Raw genomic sequence first — 21,349 nt, forward strand, 5'->3', positions numbered from 1 at the left:
TGGTTGTGCTGCACAGCATGCGGGATCTTAGTTCTCTGATCAGGGGTTGAACCCATGCCTCCTGCAGTGGAAGTGTAGAGTCTTAACCACTGGACCACCAGGGAAGTCGCAGGTTTCCTTCTCTTATCATTTCCTTCTGTCTAAGGAACTTCCTGTAGCATTTCTTTTACAGCAGGTCCAACAACTAATTCCCTTAATTTTCTTTCATCTGAGAATATCCTGTATTCCATCTTCACTCCTAAAGGATGTTTTTGCTGGATGTAGAATTCTGGGTCAACAGGTCTTTTCTTTTAGCTCTTTAAAATGTTGTGCCACTTCCTTCTGGCCTTGTGGTTCCTGATGAGAAACCTATGGTCGTTCACATTGTTGTTCCTGTCCTTGTAGTGATGTGACTTTTTCTCTGGCTGCTTTCAAAATTTTCACTTTGTCTTTGGTTTTTAGCTGTTTGGTAATGATATATCTGGGTGTGCATTTCTTTGAGATTATTTTGTTTGGGGTTTTATGAATTTCTTGAATCTTTAAGTTTGTCTTTGATCAAATTTGGGACATTTTCAGCCATTATTTTATTCAAATATATTTTCTGCACCACACTCTCGTGCCTCTCTTGAGACTCTGATGACATAAATGTAATACATTTTGAATTCGTCCTATAGGTCTTTGAGCCTCTGTTCTGTTTTTCACTCTCTTTTTTTCCCTCTCTGTTGTTTAAATCAGATAATTTCAATTGATCTGTCTTCAGGTTCACTGAGTCTTTCCTCTGTCATCTCCATCTGCTATTGAGCCCATTCAGTGAATTTTTTATTTGGGTTATTGTATTTATATCTTTTATTTCTTTGCTGAGACCTTTTTTTATCTTTTCTTCATTTGTCTGTATTCTTGGAGCAGGGTCATAATAGCTGCTTTAAAGTCTGTCTCGTAATTCCAGCATTTTTGTCATTTTGGTTTTTGTCCTTTGCGGTTGGTGTTTGTTGATTGTCTTCTGCAAGTTGAGATTTTCCTGGTTGTTTGTATACCCAGTAAATTTGGCTTGTACTCTGGATACTTTGAATATTATGCAGTGAGACCCTGGGTCTTGTTTAAATTCTAAGGAGAATGTTGCCTTTTTGTTTTGTTGTTTTATTTTGCTTTAGCAGACAATCGACCTAATGAGTTTCAGGCTACAAGTTCCAACCCATCTGGGTTGAAATGTCCTTCTGTTTTCAAAGCCTTTATAGTACTCTTCAGATCTTTCCTGTATGTGCTCTTCCTGGTGGTTGGTCTGGGACCTGGCTGGTAGTTAATCCCATAGTTCTGTTATCAGAGGCTTTGATTTGCTCATGGAATCAGATCCATGAGTTCAGAGGTGAGCGAGAAGCTCATAAACCACTATATAGGATCACCCTCTTGAGCTCCTCCTCTTCGTGATCTTCCTGACATTTTCTTCTTCTTTTTTTTTTATAAATTTATTTTATTTATTTATTTTTGGCTGTGTTGGGTCTTCGCTGCTGTGCGGGCTTTCTCTAGTTGTGGCGAGCAGGGGCCACTCTTTGTTGTGGTGTGTGAGCTTCTCGTTGCGGAGCATGGGCTCTAGGCGCGTGGGCTTCAGTAGTTGTGGCTCTCGGGCTCTAGAGCGCACGCTCAGTAGTTGTGGTACGCAGGCCCAGTTGCTCCACGGCATGTAGGATCTTCCTGGACCAGGGATTGAACCTGAATCCCCTGCATTGGCAGGCGGATTCTTAACCACTGCGCCACCAGGGAAGACCCATTCCTTACATTTTCTGACTCTGGGCTCCCCCTTCAAGTCCTCCAGTCAGAAAGCTGGGACTTTAGTTTGCCTGCTCTGCCTTGCACTTCCTGTGACTGTTTCTGCGTGGAGTCAAGTGGCAAGAGGGCAGGAAGGGGAAAACAGCAATAGGATTCACTCCAGACCCTTCAGACCACAACTCCTGTGGTCAGAGGAAAGGGTTCCCCTCCTTCAGATCCTGGCAGCTGCAGCCACTACCCATGCCACCACGGATTTGGAACCACTCCATTTGTGTTTTAATGGCATAAAACCCAACCCAGGGATTCTGGCTCTGTGATATGGTCATTGGATTAGAAAGCCTACTAGATTTTCTCAAATTATGTTGAGATAGTATTTAGATAATTTTGGCTGGAATGTCTTGGTTCTTGCTTTTTCACTCATTAGCTTGTGACCTTAGGAGGGTCTCTTCCCCTTTCTGGGTTATTTAATTTCTTTCCCTGAAAGCTTTCTGAGACAGCACAAATGTGAATGTGCACACTCCTGGTGGAAGGTGGGGGGTGGTGAGGGAGCTTTGCAGATACAGTCATGTGTGTTTGGTGTGTGTTGTTATTTAATTTCAGTACAGCTCCTATTATATTCCGAAAAAAATAAAAACAAAAAAGATCAGCTTCTGTAGTTATCTGAGAGTTGAATATCTCATGTACTCATGTACATTTAATAATGTAGACATTATTAAAGGCCAAGACTGTCTGCAAACACTGTCATTCAGTTATGGTCCATGCATGTGACATTGGTATCTGTGGTTTGCCATAAAGATATAAGATCCATGAATTTTCTAGGGAATTGTGGCCATGATTTCCTGTGTTTTACTGTCAGCCTCTCTCTCCCGACATTTTCTATAATTTTTAAAATTTTGAAACAATCTTAAAAGTTTAAATACAGTACAGATAATTTTGTTTTCTGAACCACTTGGGTATAAGTTGCCAACCAGATGCCCTGTCACACCTGTGTTTCCTTTAAAGAAGGGCATTTTCTTATATAAGCACAGTACATCTATCGAAATCAGGAAGTTAACATTGATACATTACTACTGTCCAATCCTCAGACCCATTCAAGTTCCACTAGTTGTCCTAATAATGTCCTTTACGGCAAAAGAATTTAGCTCAGCATCACTTGTTGCATTTAGCTGTCATGTCTCTTTTGTCTCCTTCAGTCTGGAACAGTTCCTCAGTATTCCCTTGGCTTCCATGATCTTGATACTTTTCTTTTAAATTTATTTTTAAAATTTATTTTAAAAATGAAATTTAATTTTTTAAATTAAATTTTTTTTTTTTTGGCCAAGCCGTGCGGCATGTGGGATCTTAGTTCCCTGACCAGGGATTGAACTTGTGCCCCCGGCATTGGGAGTGCGGAGTCATGATCTTGTTACTTTTGAAGATTACAGGCCAGTATTTTGTAGAATACCCCTCAATTTGGGCTCATCAGGTGTTTCCTCAGGATTAGATTCTGGTTCTGCATTTTTGGCAGGAACACCTCAGAAGGGATGCTGCTGTGCTTTTGCTGTGTCCTGCCAAGTAGAACACGATGATGATTTTTCCCGTTACTGCTGTTCACTTTGATTATTTGAGTAAGGTGGTGTCTGCCAGACTTCTCCACTGTGAAGTCAGTCTTTTCCCCTTTGTAGTTAAGCACTTTTACTTATTCATTTCTTATTAATTTGTACTTTAATACACATTTAAGAGCTTTGAAATATATAAATACCCTGTCCTTCATCAAACTATTTATGTCACTGTGGACCCACGGTTTCCTATTTTATCCAGAGGGATAATTCAGTACTATCATTATTTATTTTAATGCTCCAATTGTGCTAGTTTGGTTAGTTGAAGCCCCTTCAAGTTGGCTTCTGTGTCCTGTTGAAATGTCCCTTTTACCCTCTGAGCATGTCCTCACTTTCTGGGCGCAGTAAGATGTTCTGGCCTCATCTTTTTATTTCTCAGCCCCAGCTCTAGAATCAGTCCTTACTCCAAGGTGTCCTGGTTATTTTTAGTGGGCAATGGTATGCTTTTCTTCCTTAATTTTTTTCTATGAAAAGGGTTTACTTTAAAATCGTGAATTCCACTATCTTGTGTTGGTTTTCCTCACGTGCGTATTTGTAACTCTGCTTCAGAAATTGGAGGTGGTGTGGGACTGGGGAGGGACCCCAGGCCGAGAGCAAGGAGAGCTGGTGGTAGAGTCCAGACCCACCCTGGGCACGTAGCATGCGTGCGTCGTTGACACAGCCTCTTGTTGCCCCTGACCCACGTTCTTCAGTGGTAAAATGGAGGGACTGAAGTGGGTTCTGATCTAGGCCAGTCCTGGGCTCTCTCGTCACTGCTGTTCACACCTAGCACGTTAGATCACCCCATGTCTGTCTGGTGATTAGCTGTTAGGACGTGGGAGCCGTGTCTTCTTCATACCTTTGCTCCTTGTTTATAGAATGGAGTGTATACCAAGTCACTGCCTCTTTATTGGCTAACCTGACTCTCCATACCTGGGCTGCTTTTAGAAAGGGTGACGTGTAATTGCAGAGGGGAGCTCCAGGACCATTTTGTTGGCTTGTTCTCGGTGCCCTCCCCATTGTGTGGAGGTCCCCAGTTTTCTCTTCAGCACTTTTATACGAGTACACTGTCTTCACTACCTTTCATGTGGGAACTCTGAAGGCTCGGAAACACTTTTGAAAACAGGACAGAGGCACGGTGCTAGTCCCTACTGCCTTTTTCTGGGTCCTTTGCAATTCTGATTAATGACCTGTTTCCACGTATAGCTTCAGCTGCTTCTGCCAGTCAGCACAATCTACAGGTGTTGAATCAGAAGCACCACAAAAATGATGCCATGTGAGTGATCATTGTTTAGTTAGGCAGTGCGTGGGTGTGGAGACCCATGTAAATGAGCACAAACTTAAGTATGTGTGCATATGTGTGCATGCGTGCGTGTGTATGTGCACGGGTGCCATGTTCTAGAACACGTGTCTCCTTTCACCCTAGCTTCTTCATTTCTGACTGTTATTTCACTGTTAATACAGGTGAACAAAGGTGTGGATTCGCAGACTGAAGGAGAGGGTAGCCGCCCATCCATGGACTTATTCAAAGCCATCTTTGCCAGCTCCTCAGATGAAAAGTCTTCATCCTCTGAGGATGAGCAGGGCGACAGTGAGGATGATCAGGAGGGTACCAGGGAAGCCGACTTCAAAGGTTCCCAAGAAGCTGACGTGGTGGAAACGTCATCTGTGGCACAAGGTATGTCAAATATTTTAGACTTTGGGATCTAAAAAAGAAAACAATGATGTTTCTAGAGAAGCTGCTTTCTTCATTTAGTGTGTAATTTGGAAACAGGATAATTAGCAATTGATGATTTTTTGATGATGTTTTAATCTTTTGTATTTTTTAAGTTAAAAAAAGTTGTATTTAATTATAATTAATTTACAATATTATATTAGTTTCAGGTGTACAACATAGTGATTCAAAATTTTTGTAGATTGTACTCCATTTAAAGTTGTTATAAAATATTGGCTATATTCCTCGTGCTGTATAATATATCTTTGTATCTTATATACTTTATACATAATAGTTTGTATCACTTAATCCCATACCCCTCGTTTACCCCTCCCGCCTTCTCTCCCCACTGGTAACCACGAGTATGTTTTCTATGTCTGTGAGTCTGTTTTTGTTTAGTTATATTCATTCAGTTGTTTTATTTTTTAGATTCCACATGTAAGTGATAACATACGGTATTTGTCTTTCTTTGTCTGAGTTATTTCACTTAGCATAATACCCTCCCAGGTCCATCCATGTTGTTGCAAATGGCAAAATTTCATTCCTTCTTATGGCTGAGTAGGATTCCATTGTGTATATACACCATATATTCTTCATCCATTCGTCTGTTGATGGACACTTAGGGAGCTTCCATATCTTGGCTATTATAAATAATGCTGCTGTGAACATTAGGGTGCATGTATCTTTTCAACTTAGAGCTTTCGTTTTTTTTCTGGAAATATACCCAGGAGTGGAATTGCTGGATCACATGATAGTTCTATTTTTAGTTTTTTGAGGAACCTCTGTACTATTTTCCACAGTGACTGTACCAATTTACATTCCCACCAACAATGTACAAGGGTTCTCTTTTCTCTACATCCTCACCAACATTTGTTATTTGTGGTCTGTTTGATGGTAGCCATTCTGACAAGTGTGAGGTGATATCAAAACCAGGATGATGGAAAAAAAAAAAACCACAACAAGATTTATACCAGCAGTTGTTTTTTCATTATGTTGATGGTTTTCTTTGCTGTGCAAAAGCTTTTTAGTTTAATTAGGTCTTATTTGTTTTTTAGTTTTTTAAAAATATTTATTTAGTTATATATTTATTTATTGGGTTGCACCGGCTCTTAGTTGTGGCAGGCAGGCTCCTTAGTTGTGGCTCCCTGGCTCTGTAGTTGCAGCATGTGGGCTCCTTAGTTGTGGCACGCGAACTTTTAGTTGCGACATGCATGCGGAATCTAGTTCCCCAACCAGATATCAAACCCGGGCCCCCTGCATTGGGAGTGCAGAGTCTTACCCACTGGACCTCCAGGAAGGTTCTTTATTTATTTATTTTTGCTTTTGTTTCCTTGCCTTAGTAGACAGATCAAAAAAAAAATTTCTATGATTTATAATCTTTTGTATCTTTAAATGGGGTGGGGCAGAGTTCTTTTTTTTTTTTTTTTCTCTCTCTAGTATAAATCTCTCGTATATTTTTAGGATGTAAAGATGTGTTTGAGGAGCTTCGCTGGTGGCGCAGTGATTGAGAGTCCGCCTGCCGATGCAGGGGACGCGGGTTCATGCCCCGGTCCGGGAAGATCCCACATGCCGCGGAGCAGCTGGGCCCGTGAGCCATAGCCGCTGGGCCTGTGCGTCCGGAGCCTGTGCTCCGCAGCGGGAGGGGCCACGGCAGTGAGAGGCCTGCATACCGCAAAAAAAAAAAAAAGATGTATTTGATAATATTGATTTTCCTACTTATCCTAGTTGAGGAGAATTAAAAAATAGTAAAATTTTCATTTAAGAAATAGCTTCTTTTTTTTTTTAACCTGGTTGCTGATGAGGTGCCAGGATTAGTGGAAAACATTTGGTATGACATATATAGGGTTTCTTCCTGCTTTCCTCTCTGTAGGGCAGATTGTATGCTCTGGAACAGCCATCAGATGGGCATTGCCTGGCACATAAGTAGCACTTGGTAGATGGTGTCTGTTCTTGTTACAGTGAGTCTAACACCTGGTTAGTAGCCTGTCCTACTTGTTCTGTTTACCCCAGCCAGGAGTTTGGGCATAAGAAAGGAGGCTGTCTGGTGCTTGCAAGGGTGGGAGACTTTTCAGATGTTTGGGTGGGTGGACAGAATTTCCCATCTCAGTTTTAGATTGTTCTGCCTGCCCCTTTCAGTCTGTGGTGGACTTGGGTTTAATTTTTGAGGGCCTTTAACCAAAAAGTTACATAGAGATATAAAATATTGTTTGTTCCTAGGTGATTGCAAATGTCAGCCTATTTTTTTCTTTGTGAGAAAAAAACAACATTTTTTTATTACAGAGTCATATATTACTTGAAAAGTTTAAAAATATAGAAATATAGGGACTGCCCTGGTGATCCAGTGGTTAAGAATCTGCCTTCTAATGTAGGGGATGCAGGTTCGATCCCTGGTTGGGGAACTAAGATCCCACGTGCCACGGGGCAACTAAGCCTGTACGCTTCAACTACTGCGCCTGCACGTCACAACTAGAGAGCCCCAGTGGTGCAACTACTGAGCCTGTGCGCTCTGGAGCCTGTGCTACAACTAGAGAGAAGCCCGCACGCCAAAACAGAAGATCCCACACGCCACAACTTAGACCTGACGCAGCCAAAAAAAAAGAAATGTAGAAAGCTTAAGTCTCTGGGAATTCCCCCTTCCCAGAGATAACCACCATTAATGCTTTGATGCATATTTTTCCGGACTTTCCCCATCTTTCTCTCTTCTCTCTGAAAACCTAATCATCTCTTTTTAAAAAACGAGATTATTAATGTGAACACGATAATTTGTTTATATTCAGTTTTTCTCCTCTGACGATTTATTTTGAGTGAAGTGAAGCCTTCTGAGCTGGGACATAGTCTTACATCCTCTCTTCTTTTTTTTAATTAATTAATTTTTGGCTGCGTTGGGTCTTCGTTGCTGCGTGCAGGCTTTCCCTAGTTGCAGCGAGCGGGGGCTACTCTTCATTGTGGTGTGTGGGCTTCTCATTGCGGTGGCTCCTCGTTGCTGAGCACGGGTTCTAGGCGCACGGGCTTCACTAGGTGTGGTGCATGGGCTCAGTAGTTGTGGCTCGCAGGCTCTAGAGCACAGGCTCAGTAGTTGTGATGCACAGGCTTAATTGCTCCGCGGCATGCGGGATCTTCCCAGACCAGGGCTTGAACCACGTCCCCTGCATTGGCAGGTGGATTCTTAACCACTGCACCACCAGTGAAGCTGTACATCCTGTTTGTTTGTAAGTCTTTATTCTCCTGAGATGGCCCTTCCTTAGGTTGTGTTTCTACCTTTTATTTTTATTTATTTATTTCAGTTTTTGTGATATTGTATTTAGTCATCTTGGCTGGCTTAATCACATTGTTGTTTTTGTTTTTATTTTTTGGCCATGCCACGTGGCATGTGGGATCTTAGTTCCCCGACCAGGGATTGAACCCACGCCCCTGCACTGGAACTGTGGGGTCATAACCACTGGACTGCCAGGGAAGTCCCGATGGTGTTTCAACTTTTTAGGTCTCAGGTGATGTGGAGTGTGTGCCACAAGTACCCTCGCCACCCCTGTGGTACAGCCCCTGGGGCACATGCTTGCAGGTGCCCTTGTGTGACCGACATCCCAACTCAAATGTCCAGGAGGTCAGAGGTTGGGCCCGTGTGTTCACTGCTGTGTCCTCAGCACCAGGCGTGAGCTAGTTATGCGGGGTGCTGACGAAAAGCACATGCTATCTGGTAAAAACAGACATTAATTGAAGACTCAAGCACGTTCATATTTGGCATGTATCTAAAATTAATATCCTGGTGTTTTTCAGCTAGTGAGCCAGCACCCCAGGAGCCCGCACCGTTCTTCCCGATTCAGAAGATACAGATAGATGAAAGAGAAGAGTTCGGCCCGCAGCTGCCTCCCGTCTTCTGCCCCAGTGAGTCGAGAGCTCCTTATGTCATCTGTTTGCATTGGGACCAGAGTCTCCCCCAAGATAGGACAACTCTAACCACATTGTTCTGTCTGCCAACGTAATCCAGCATGAGGCTGACCAAATATATACATTTGTTTCTAGTTTATCCATTCTCAGCCATGTTTGGAAAATCAGTGCTTCCACCTCGTGCCTAAATAATAGCTATTGCTTTTCAGCCTTAGAGTCCTTTAATTTTTTTTTTTTAACTTTTTAACAGATAGGGCCCTAAATATCTCAAATTTTGTCACGTATAGAGATAAAAAAGTAAAAATCTAGGGCACAAGGATGGGATAGGAATTGTAAAGAGAAGGATATTCTGAGACTTCTTTATACTTTGGCTAATGCAGCAAATAAAATAAAACTAATCCTTTCAGAAGTAAATACAGCTCATCCTCCTCCCCCAATATCTGTTAACAACTTCTGTTCAGTGCCAGCTTAAACTGACTTCTCATGTTAAAATGTTTAGACTGGTTGGCATCTCTTTGAAAGCTGAGTTAACAAACATCTGATAATAGGGCCCAGATATAGAAATGACATAAAATTCTATTATGTACTTTATAGTTTCCTGTAGTGCCCACATATGCATAGTGGCTTGGTTAATTAACCCAGCCTTCAAAGAGATGAAAGCAGAGAGGAGTCAAATGTGTGAAGTTTTGAAAAATTGTGGTGAATGTATTTCTCATTTGTGTAATTGTTCAGATCTTTAGTTTAAAATAAGTGTTGGCACTTGAAAGCTAAGTTAGTTATGCCCATTTCCCAGATGGTTCTTGATAACCTTGTAATAGTTGATAAATTAATTTGGTCTATGGGCTATTTTCCAAAAACTAGCATCAAAAAAAAAAAAGTTTGGAGAGGTCAACTTGGGAAACATTTGACCAAACTGTGGGACTGGAAAATTGCAGGCATCGGTTAACTGGGTTTGGGAAATAAACCATACTCCTGAAATACCTTGGAATTTTTCTTTAGGTAGAAAAAAGTTGATTTAATGACTTACACTGTTTCTGCTATAGATAATTTTCTGCTGGTTTGATGACCTGGAAGTTAATGACCTATGAAAACGTTATGGTCAGAATTTGGAGGTGGAGAAGTGGAGCGCATGCAACTTGTTTAGTCTTTTTTTTTTTAATTTAATTTAATTAATTTTTTTATACAGCAGGTTCTTATTAGTTATCCATTTAATACATATTAGTGTATACATGTCAGTCCCAATCTCCCAATTCAACCCACCACCACCACCACCACCCCTGCCACTTTCCCCGCTTGCTGTCCATACGTTTGTTCTCTACATCTGTGTCTCTATTTCTGCCATGTTTACTCATTTTTAATGATCAAGTACATTATTTTGTTTTGGTGCTAATTTTTTAGCGTTTCTGCTTATAAGACAAAATCACATGAAATGTGCTTTTGTAAAGGGTGGACGGTGTCAGAGGGGCAGACAATTATGTGCCAGATTCTGGGCTATGGGATTCATGTGCACGGTCCCATCTAATCCTCTCTGTGTCCCCAAAAGGTTAGGGATTCTTATTTTCCCCATTTTTCAGACAGGAAAACAGACTTGGAGAGGTTTAGCAACATGCCAAAGATCACAGACCTGCTGACAGAGCCAGATTCAGACTCTGGTCTATCTCTGAGTTTACCTGAGGATGTTAAATGACAGAAGGTTGGTAGGCATTCTGGTCTGACTTTATCTTCGTCTGGCGGATAAGACTGTGGCCAGACACCAGTTGGATCACTCTGGTCTTAGGTTGAGGTTTCTGGCAGTTTCTAAATATAGATCTACAACGTGATATGCTAATCTGCTTGTTTATCAGTGAGGCAGGGCAGGAGTTCTGCCTTAATGGTAAACATCCGTCTACGTCAGATTCCTAACTCAGTAATTTAGCCTTCTTTTCCCCTGTAGTCTCTAAGTAATGTCTTTATTACATTCGTGTTTCAGATGCTCGTCAGAAACTTGAGGCACCTCTCAAAGAGAAACATAAAAAGAACAAAGAAAAACACAAGACCAAGAAAGAGCACAGACGGAAGAAAGAGAAGGTAACTTCTGGGTGTAACAGGATCAGTGTGTGGGGTCAGACGCCTCTGCTTCTGTCATCTAGACCAGCCTCCAGGGGTGACCCATGAAGCCAGTCAAGATGGAGACCACAGGTCTCTGTACACCTTGACAGAAATGTTGATAGTCAATGGAAACACTTGATTTTCAGAAAAACTTTTTTTTTTCTTTTGTTTTGACCACATCACACGTCATGCGGGATCTTCCCTGACCAGAGATCGAACCCGTGCCCCCTGCTGTGAAGCATGGAGTCTAACCACTGGACCGCCAGGGAAGTCCTGTTTTTCTTTTAGACAGAATATCTTAATTTATTCAGTTCTACTTAAAATTTTTTTTTAATTCATGAACATTAAAAAAGTAGGAAAAAAGGACATTTAAATATCTTAGAGTTGAGAATTCCCTGACGGTCCAGTGGTTAGGACTCAGGGCTTTCACTGTGGGGGCCAGGTTCAATCCCTGGTTTGGGGAACTAAGATCCCACAGTTGCTTGGCCAAAAAAATAAATAAAATAAATAAATAAATAAATATCTTAGAGTAATGGTTGAGTATTAAATAACAGAATAGTTAATTACTGTGTTTAATAAAACAATTGTTTTTAATAAAATATTTAGATAATGAATAAAAACATTTGATATTGATTATCATTCAATATTAAAGGAAGGTATTAGTTTGAACATTTCTCAACTACTTTGTCATCATTACCAATAGAGATTTGGGTCTGTAGCTTGCCATTTGAAGTGATGGACACTTAAAGAAAACTGTTGACACCGCTGTCTCAACATCCGTGTCTTCTTTTGAGTTATGGCACAGGCTTTTTTAATTCAGTTAATGTTAGTGCTGGGTACCCACAGTGATCTGGGTAGTAGTAGAATTGATTAGAAACAGTTCCTCTTTTGGCTACCTGAAAAAAGGATTCTTGAGCATGGAAGGTAAGAGAAGTTCTCCTGGAGTGAAAGGAAAGAAACTGGTGCTGACAGATTTGAAAACCAAACTCACGTGTTTCTCACCGGCATATGTGCTATTCTCTGACCTTCTACCAGTTTCTTCTTTGTGCTTTTCCAGGGAGCTTGCCATCCTGATATGTGGTTTGTCACATATGGCTAAAGAAATGGAGCAGGCAGGTTCACGGGTGGGGGGGGACAGGGTCACCTTGGATGAGATGGGGGCTGAGTGTCATGATAGGGTCCTGCCTGTGCCTGCTTGGTTCTGCTGTGTCTTTTGCCAGAAGATCAATTCTGTGAGCATATGCGTGGTGGAGAGGGTGCCCAGTTGTGTGTCCTGGTCTGTCCCATAACACGCTAAAGCTCCCCCAAGTGAAGTTTTTTGTTTTTGAATGACTCCAGCAACCAAATGCCTCATTAGCCTGCCACTGCCTGGAATTAGGAAGGGAAACACCCGTTTGTTCTCCTTGATTTGTTTATTGTTTATTTATTTCAGAAAAAGAAACACCGGAAGCACAAACACAAAGGCAAGCAAAAGAATAAAAAGTCAGAGAAAAGTAGTAGTTCCGAGAGTACGAACAGCAGTGACAGCCAGAGCGATGAAGAAGGGGCCACAGACCTGTCACCCCAGGAGCTGCTGAGACGGTAGGCGACAGGAGACAGTAGGCTTTCAGAAACCCTCAGAGGATCGTTGAAACCTTGCTGTGTTTGCATAGAGGGAAATGTCAGAAATGATAAATTTGTGCTTTAACTCGTTTTTTAAAAAGTTAACTTTTAATTGCATAAGTAATATGTAAATATATTATCATTGTGAAAATTCAGATCTTACAGATAAGGCTTGAAGTGGCCCATGACCAATTCCCCAAATCTCTCTTCTCTCCACAGTAACCTCTGTCATCTGTTGCTTTGTAACTCTGAAGACTTTTCTGCGCAGCCACACACACACACACACACACACACACACACACACACACACACACACACACACACACACACGTACACGTACACGTGCATTTTGTTGCACATTTTAAATATAAATAATATAACTTTATGTAGCATAAATCTAGAGGGAGTGAACATTTAGAAGGAATAAATATCACCAAATTGTTTCCCAAAGTGGCTCTATCCATTTAAATTATGAAAGCACCTTGTTATTACATCAGTTACAAACAGCACAGAGATGTTTGCCAGCCTGATGGGTGAAGAATGGCATGTCATCTTCATTGCATTTCCCGAATCAGTAATGAGGCTGAGCAGCCTTTCCTGTGTGTCTCTGCCTTTGCCATGGGCTCTTTTGTGAATAATGTGCTCCTGTCCTTTGCACAATATTCTGTTTTCTGTTAGATTTTTATACTGGTTTTTAGGTACTGTTTTTACTGATTTTTAGGAATTAAAAAGTAATTCTGGTTATTAATCCTTTGTGTTTTAGAATGTTACCTGTTACATGACTTTTAACAGTCTTGGTTGAACAGAAACTTTAATTTTGGGAACACTCAGTTTTACGAATTTTTGTGTTGTTGTTGGTATGTTTTACATTTTGTCTTTTTAAGGCCTTCCCTAATGTAAGGTTTTGTATATGTATATACACTATTCTCATGCTTTTGTAGTTTTGTTTTGGTTTAACCTATTTGAATTGTTTTATTTTCCTTTTTTTTGTGCGAACAGAGTAGCATAGGCATCCAACTTACCTTTCTCCAGATAGATGGCCGGTTGTATTAGTGAGAGTGATTAGGCGAGCTGTGATGAAAAGGAACCCTCTCAACCCACTGGCACAGCACAATGGAGCATAAGTTAAATTGAGAAAGTTACTCAGGATCCCAGTTTGTTCCGCTCTAGAATGTGGCCCTCAGAGGAGCTGAGGGGAACGGGTTGGAGGATGGTCTTGGAGGTTGTTATGGTCCTGCTTGGAAGTCGCTGTCTTCCCTTCCCCTCCAGCCCATGGGCCGGAGTAGCTGGGTGGCCCTGCCTGGCCAGCACGGGACCAGGTAGGTCAAGTCCAGCTGTGGGCCCAGGGTAACGGGGGACACGGCAGGCGCGAGCCCTGGCCACTCGGCCCCACCAGTGCTCTGGGCTGTTAAGGGAGGTGTTGCTTGATCAGATTCTAAATGCCTGTGCCTGTGCGGATCTGTTCTTGGATTCTCTGTTCTGGTTTCTTAGCCATTTTTCTATTTTTTCATCCGCCCTCTTTTAATTACTCTGGCCTTATAGTATATTTTGCCGTCTGGAAAGACAAGTGCCGCTGCCTTGTTCTTTTTCATTTATTTCTTTAGAATGGACAGGACCTTCTCATGGTTCAGAAACATTACGGATATGAGCATTTCAGTTTAAACCAGAGCCCTCTGAAGCGGCCGTGTTGATTCACGTTTCCCTTTCCTCAGGGCACGTGCCAGTGGTGATAGGGACGGGCCAGGCACTGTGAGGCACACCATGGGTGTGGGCTCGTTTAATCCTCACATAAGGCCGTGACTTGTGTCCCCTCCTCTCACAGGCGGGGAAAGCAAGGCCCAGGGAGGCCCACTGACCCTCACCAACACCTGATATTTTCACCCTTGACCGTTTGGGGCCATGTGATGAGTCGTTCCTGCGGGGAGGCATTTGTGCTTGCACACGTGGAAGCCCCTCAGTGCCCATCGGGAGGGTGTGGTGGGGTGGGCTGAGCACAGCAGTCAGAAAATGTGGGCAGGTAGCTGTGTGCTGACTTGCGTCTAAAACTTAACCATTTAGAGACCAGAAGCTGCAGAACAGTGTATATGCCTTGTACTGTTGTCACCAGGCCTTTGGATTTCCCTGAATGCACATGTATGTACATCCTTGCATAGAAAAGGGCTGGAGGGGTTCTTACACCCCTGAGAACACTTATCTCTGAGGCAGGGGACTGGGATAGAGGGAATGCAGCGTCTGAGGTGTGAAATGTATTTAAATATTACTCTTGTGGTTGCTAAAGGTATAGTTTCCATAGCCCCTCACCCCTAAGCTTCCTAGGTTCTCCCCAGGGAGCCTGGAGGGGGCCCCCTCCATTACCTGTCTGCATCTGTCTCCTGCAAGGGGCATTTTGAGGGTCACGACCACATGGGTCTTACTTGCATCCCCAGTGCCTGGCTGAGGTCTCACTCTTGTCAAGGGCCCCTGCTGCTTTCCTTCAGTGACGGCACAGCCTAGTTCTGGATGGGCTTGCAGTCTGCCCCCTCCATCCCCTCCCCAGGAGACACTGATCTTCCTCCTGTCCCTGTAAGTTAGCTTTGCCCATTCTAGAATTTCACAGACGTGGAAACATACAGTTAAGTACACTCTTTAGTGCATTCACACTGTAAGTTCCCAGCTCCGTGCATGTTCACTCCCTGAACATACCTAGAGCAAGGAATAAACCAGCACTCCTGAAGCCCCTCTCACTTAGCATCCCCACCCCCGCCCCCCAAAGGTAACCACTTTGGCTTCTATCACCGCTGATTACTCTTGCCTGTGTTTCAGATTTATTTAAGGGACCCATGTACTATGAACTCTTGCATCTGGCTTGTGAGATTCCTCTGTATTGTTGTAGCAGCAGCTGGTTCGTTCTCATGGCCATAGAGTATTCCTTTATGGGATACACCACAGAGTATTCATCTGTTCCGTTGTTGGGGGCATTTGGTTTTCCACTTTGGGGCTGTAGAGCACGAATCTGGAGTCATTGTGACCCAGCTCTTCTTGGTGAGTAGAGCCGCCATGAACATTCTTGTGTGCAGGAAGCTGAGATTTAAGACTAACGGCTCAGGAGCTTTTGGCCCTGGAGCAAACATGGTTTTGTTTTTTGTTTTTTTAGTTCTTTCCCAAAGGTCATACAGGAGTTGCAACCAGGATTGGAACTTGCTTTTATAAATGGGTCTTAATATGAGATGTGGAGGAGTGAGTCTCTCTGTGTGTTTTGGGGGGAACAGAATCTTAAGAGTGCAGATTAGACGGTACTTTCTTTCATGGTGTGGGTCATCCTCTGTATTTTGTGCCACTCTGGCTCAGGGAGAGGCCTGGCATTCTTCTCCCCCGCTGAACTGTCTGGTTTTCCTGTTTGTATCTAACTTTCCTCCTCTCTTTTATTTCCTTTTCTAGGCTGAAGCGTCTTCCACTAAGAAGGCAGTAATTGAATTCTGCCCTGGCCTGTCCCAGTACCGGATCTCCTCCAGGATGGAAGCTCATTGGTCACTTAGTTAATAGATTGTACAGATTGTATTTATATGTAAATTTTCTGTAAAATAATTCTTTTTAAAACCTTGACATTTCAAAGCTTGCCTTTGGAAGGTTGCTGAAATTGATTTCTATTTTTAACTTCTGTTAGTGTCAGAGGAAAAAACTCAGACTGTACAGTTTAATTAAAATGGCATTTTTCTATTTTTTTCTTGATTTTTCATTTCCTGAAACTTTAAAAAAGAAATGAAAAGCAAAGGCTTTTCTCTGGTTTTGTTGTGAAGAAAGCCAGGTTCAGATAAGGACAGTCTGACTTACTTAAGGACCCCTGTGGGAGGGAGGTGGTCACTTTCCCATGTTTTCCTGGGGAGTGTGGTTCCTCCCTCATGTGGTTGGTGCTGGTGGCCAGGAGCCAAGTGGGCAGCACAGTACCAGGATCCTGGCAGGTGGCCTCAGCCTCTCGGGGTAGATGCCACCAGAGTGTCTGAGAAAAACACTGGGACCAAGAGTGGAAGAGTGTGCGCCCACACCCTGGGTCACACAAGCTCCAGGTCTTTGCACTGCAGCCCTGGGTGCCTGCTCTGAGGCTGCCTCATCTTCCCTGATGAGACCTTTAGAAAAAGTAGAGTGCAGAGGTTTTTTTCTATTATCAAAGTAACATCGTAGAAAAATCAGAACAATTATAAAAGGAGGAAGAAGGAAGAAAATCATTTCTACTTCTGCCCGCCAGGGTTGCCAACCCTTGCTCTTTTGTTATAATTCCATGCAGTCATTTTCTAGCATTGTCTGCTCCCAGACAAGACGTGACTTTTTTTTTTAGAATTAATTAATTAATTAATCTATTTTTGGCTGTATTGGGTCTTCGTTGCTGCGCGTGGGCTTTCTCTAGTTGCGGTGAGTGGGGGCTACTCTTCGTTGCCGTGCGCAGGCTTCTCATTGCGGAGGTGTCTCTTGTTGTGGAGCACGGGCTCCAGGTGCACGGGCTTCAGTAGTTGTGGCTCGGCAGGCTCTAGAGCTCAGGCTCAGTAGCCGTGGCGCACTAGCTTAGTTGCTCCGTGGCATGTGGGATCTTCCGGGACCAGGGATCGAACCTGTGTCCCCTGCATTGGCAGGGGGGGGGTAAACCACTGCACCACCAGGGGAGTCCCAAGAGGTGACATTTTGTTCTTTGGTATTTCATTGGCATTATGACAGGTATTTCCCTCACGTGCTTATATATTTTGTGTACCTACCCGTAACAGCTGCATCTTAATTAATCCTGGGCACATTCTGTAATTTATGGACTGTTTCTCTGTTGTTGACGGTGAAGTGGGTTGGCCAGGAGCCCCCTACAAAGGCAGAAGACACACAGATCATTCCAGGAGGCGGAGCCAGGAAGACCCTAAGCGAGGCCGCGAGGCTGGGGCCACCGGTTTCACACACTTGGCCATTTTTCTGTGGTTAACCGTATTGGGCGTTGAGCGGAAGCAGCGAGATCTCCGGGCTCAGGAAGGGCGCGTGGGTCCCAAGGTGGGGGCGTGGGCGCGTGGCGCCACCGTTCGTGGCCAGGCCGGGCTCCGAGATGGCCTCCCAGCCCCCGGGCGCCCCCAGCTCCGCAAAAGCCCTGGACCAGGACGGGAAGGCAGCGCTCCGGAGAAGTAACGTGCAGCTGTCCTCGCTCCACATCCGCGACGGCGCGCATCGGCCCCGCAAGCTGCCCTGGGTAGCCCTGGTCAGGGCCTGCGGCCGCTTCAAGCTCTTGCTCTTGGAGGTGCGGCGGGGCCGGCTGCTGTCCTCGCTTAACCCCCTGGCCGTGGGCAATGACTTGCCACCGCCGAAGAAGCACTGGATGCCTGAGAAGGCAGCGTTCTGGGGCGACCAGGAACCCCTCTCCAAGGTCAGAACCGCCCCCAAGGGGAGGGGGTGTGGCTTGTTCCCAACAGGTGGGGAGAGCTCAAGAGCCGGCAAGGGGACCTGGGAAGGAGCCACCTGGCTTGCTATGCCTGGGCCCAGTCCCCTGCCCCAGACACACCTAGTGGGCAGAGTGGCTGCCAGGGGCGGGGGCAGCTGGAGGAGAGGCCGGGTGGCCCAGGGAAACCATCCTAGGGGAGGGGGACCCCACCCAACCCAGACCCTGTGGGCTCTGGCTGAGCCTCCCAAATGTCCCCATGGTGACACTCCCAAGTGCATGCCCTGGGGTCAGTGAGGGAGCCCTGTCACCCATGAAACAGCACTAGAAGCAACAGAAAACTTAGAATAATAATAATACAGAAATAAAACCCCCAAAACACTACTTTGTATTCTAAATGATATTTGAGAGACAATGCATTGATGAAAAGAAGGCCTGTGGCTGGGAAGAAGAAATAATCTGTGAACAGAGAGAAGTCTTGGGGATGAAAAAGAGGATTTCCAAACGAAGGTCCTCCATGGAGGCTTTAAAATCAGAGCAGAGAACTGGAACAGAAAATTAGAAAACAAGTTCATGGGATTCTCTGAGAACTCAGAGCAAAAATATAAAGGAACAATAATTATGAGAGAAAAGAGAAGAGGAAGTCAGGGGAGATACAGAAGAGCCAGTAAATGTATGAGGTATTGGGGTGGGGGGAGGGGGCAGGAGGAGGAAAGAAATGCAGAAGGGAACAGGGAAACGTCCCTGGGCCGAAGAAAGACTGGAGCGCTCATGTGGAAAGACATAGTCAGGGCTTCCCTGGTGGCGCAGTGGTTGAGAGTCCGCCTGCCGATGCGGGGGACACGGGTTCGTGCCCGGGTCGGGGAAGATCCCACATGCCGCAGAGCGGCTGTGCCCATGAGCCATGGCCGCTGAGCATGCGCGTCCGGAGCCTGTGCACCGCAACGGGAGAAGAAAGACATAGTCAAGTTCACTGCAAGATTGGAGGGAAATAAAACCTACAGGTGGTGAATGCCTGCACTACAAGGATAGGAGCAAGGCTGTCCCTTTTCCAATGCAGATGGAAAAGCCTGCGATCAGACTGAGATGGAGGCTCCTTCAGCTGTCAGAGGACCTCGGAGCTGAGTCCACAACTGGGCCTGTTGAATGGCTGACTGTCTCAGCCAGGCCACAACAGGGGTGCATTGGGGTCTCCATGCGGAAGTCTGTTTGAAGAGAAAGCAGTGTGTGCCAGTGCTTTGCTTGCTTTTATTTGTGACAGTTATTCTGACTTTTAAGTAAAATTAAAGGAGAGCATAGGAGTTGTATTTTATTTCTGTTCTCCATAGAATACTCCCAAGATCCAAATTCAATAGATAAAAAAGGTTTGTGGGCAATTTTTGTTTTACAATTAAGTGTCTCCCCACGGACATAGTGTGTTCTCTGTGTGGTTGCCAAGGGGGAGGGAGGGTGGGGGAGGGATGGATTAGGAGTTTGGGATTATATATAGAAATGAATCACTTTGCTGTACACCAGAAACTAACACTGTAAATCAACTATACTTCAATAAAATAAATATTTAAAAAGAGTCTCCCTAGCACCACCACCACCCCCAACTACCCTCCTTCCCTCTACGGAGGCAACAAATGTTTCTAGTTTCCTCTGCATCGTTACAGAGATATTTTATGCACATACCAGCACATACATGTATATTCTGACCCCTCCGTTTTTTTACATAAATGGAAGCATATCTTAGACCTCTTCTGCACCTAGTTTTTAAACTTGTTTTTTTAAATTTATTTTAGAGATCTTTCCATATTTTTTTTTTTTAAGTTATTTATTTATTTTGGCTGCACAGGGTTTTAGTTGCGGCATGCAGGATCTTAGTTGTGGTAGGCATGCGGGATCTAGTTCCCCCCACCAGGGATCGAACCTGAACCCGGGCCCCCTACATTGGGAGCGTGGAGTCTTACCCACTGGACCACCAGGGAAGTCTCGAGGTCTCTCCATATTAGTAAGGAAACAGCTTCCTTGTTCTTTTTTTGTGGAGAGTATTCCATTGGCTGGCTGCCCCCTGATGGATTTAACCAGTCTTGGGTGCATACACATTCAGGTGGCTTAAGATTTTTTTTGGCCTGGGGTTTTTATGATCCATTAGGTTAACAGAAGTTGAGAAGTTATATAAAGCTCTGGGATAAAAGTATTCTTTTCTGTGGTGGACTGGCCGAGACAGTCAGCCATTTGACAGGCCCAGTATATTGAGAAGAGTATACCTAAAGTATTCTCTGCCTGGCCAAACTGCTGGTCCCTGATAAAACTCAGAAAGGATGCCTCTCTTTGAGGAAAAAGTTACTCAAGGGAATACTGTGGCAAACAACAAAAAAGTCAGAATTAAGAACTGGAGTAAGAAAAGGCGGTTTAGAATAAACAGAGGGGAGCAGTGACTGAAAACAGTACACCTTGGAAGTGTTTATACAGCAAGGTTAATGCAAGTTGTTTAGCTCAGTGAAAATGTTAACAAATTATCTTTTGAAGTGAAGGTGCACAATGCAAGAATAATAATGCTCCAGATGATTTCATCCAACAATCTGAGATGGTTTGCTAAAGAACATTCTCAATGATAATTCTTCATTCTTGGCCTTTAAACAAGGCACAGCCCGTCAGTCCGGCCTCCGGTGTCCTCGTTTTGTCCCCCTCCCCCAGAGGGGGCGGGTGTCTCTCCCTGCCCTCGGTCTAAAGCAGCGCTCACCTGGCTCTGGCCGTAACCTGGCATCGCGTGCCGCCTGTGCAGTGGCTGCCTCATCTCCCACCCTGGCCCCTGAGAGCAGGAGCCCGCCAAGCGCACTCCTTGTCTGGGGTCTTTGCTCCCCGGTTCCTGCTGCACCGCGGCACCGCGATCAAGGCCCGGCCAGGGAGGCGCAGGCAGATTTGTAGAACATATTTGTGGGACGCTACATATACCTAAAAAAGAGCTCACACTTTTTGCTTTTAGAAACATCGGACTGTCTTCTATATGCTAGTTTTGTTAGGGCCTCGGACAATGTACCTAGAGTACAAGAGTGTGGAACTTCTCTGCGTGGCTCCTGGGGCTCCCTCTCCATAATGCACTCCAAAAGTACTCCGCCCGGAAAGGTCCGGAAGCGGGTGGAGGGATTTCCCCGCTCTTGCTGTTTTCCCATACCAAAGTTCTGTTTTTGTGATGAGAAAAAGAACGAAGCCCCGAGAGCTTTGCCTCGAGGCAGAGACAGCTGCAGAGCAGGGAACTGAGGGTCGGCTGTCTCGACCGCAAGGCGCAGGCTTTGGTGGTGGAGCCTGGAGCAGACCACTGACCAAGTCTCATCCTGGGCCCCGCCATCGGCCTGGGGTGCTGGCAGCCTGCAG

The 21,349-nt window shown here is 44.5% G+C and overlaps 2 protein-coding genes across 2 annotated transcripts in view; both read left to right on the top strand.

Annotated features, from left to right (window-relative positions):
- Window positions 1–16,057, top strand: part of GPATCH1 (G-patch domain containing 1) — a 44,130-nt gene extending 28,073 nt beyond the window's left edge. Inside the window, exons 16-21 of the mRNA XM_007470946.1 lie at window positions 3,356–3,358; window positions 4,785–4,998; window positions 8,809–8,916; window positions 10,889–10,986; window positions 12,440–12,588; window positions 16,027–16,057. Of these exons, the coding sequence (XP_007471008.1) occupies window positions 3,356–3,358; window positions 4,785–4,998; window positions 8,809–8,916; window positions 10,889–10,986; window positions 12,440–12,588; window positions 16,027–16,057 (603 nt within the window). The remainder of the gene's footprint in view (window positions 1–3,355; window positions 3,359–4,784; window positions 4,999–8,808; window positions 8,917–10,888; window positions 10,987–12,439; window positions 12,589–16,026) is intronic.
- A 1,605-nt stretch (window positions 16,058–17,662) lies between these two features.
- WDR88 (WD repeat domain 88) overlaps window positions 17,663–21,349 on the top strand; it is a 38,427-nt gene continuing 34,740 nt past the window's right edge. The window contains exon 1 of the mRNA XM_007471090.1: window positions 17,663–17,977. Within this exon, the coding sequence (XP_007471152.1) occupies window positions 17,663–17,977 (315 nt within the window). The remainder of the gene's footprint in view (window positions 17,978–21,349) is intronic.

This window comes from Lipotes vexillifer, unplaced genomic scaffold, assembly GCF_000442215.2.
Source record: "Lipotes vexillifer unplaced genomic scaffold, Lipotes_vexillifer_v1.1 scaffold182, whole genome shotgun sequence".
Classification (NCBI taxonomy): domain Eukaryota; kingdom Metazoa; phylum Chordata; class Mammalia; order Artiodactyla; family Lipotidae; genus Lipotes; species Lipotes vexillifer.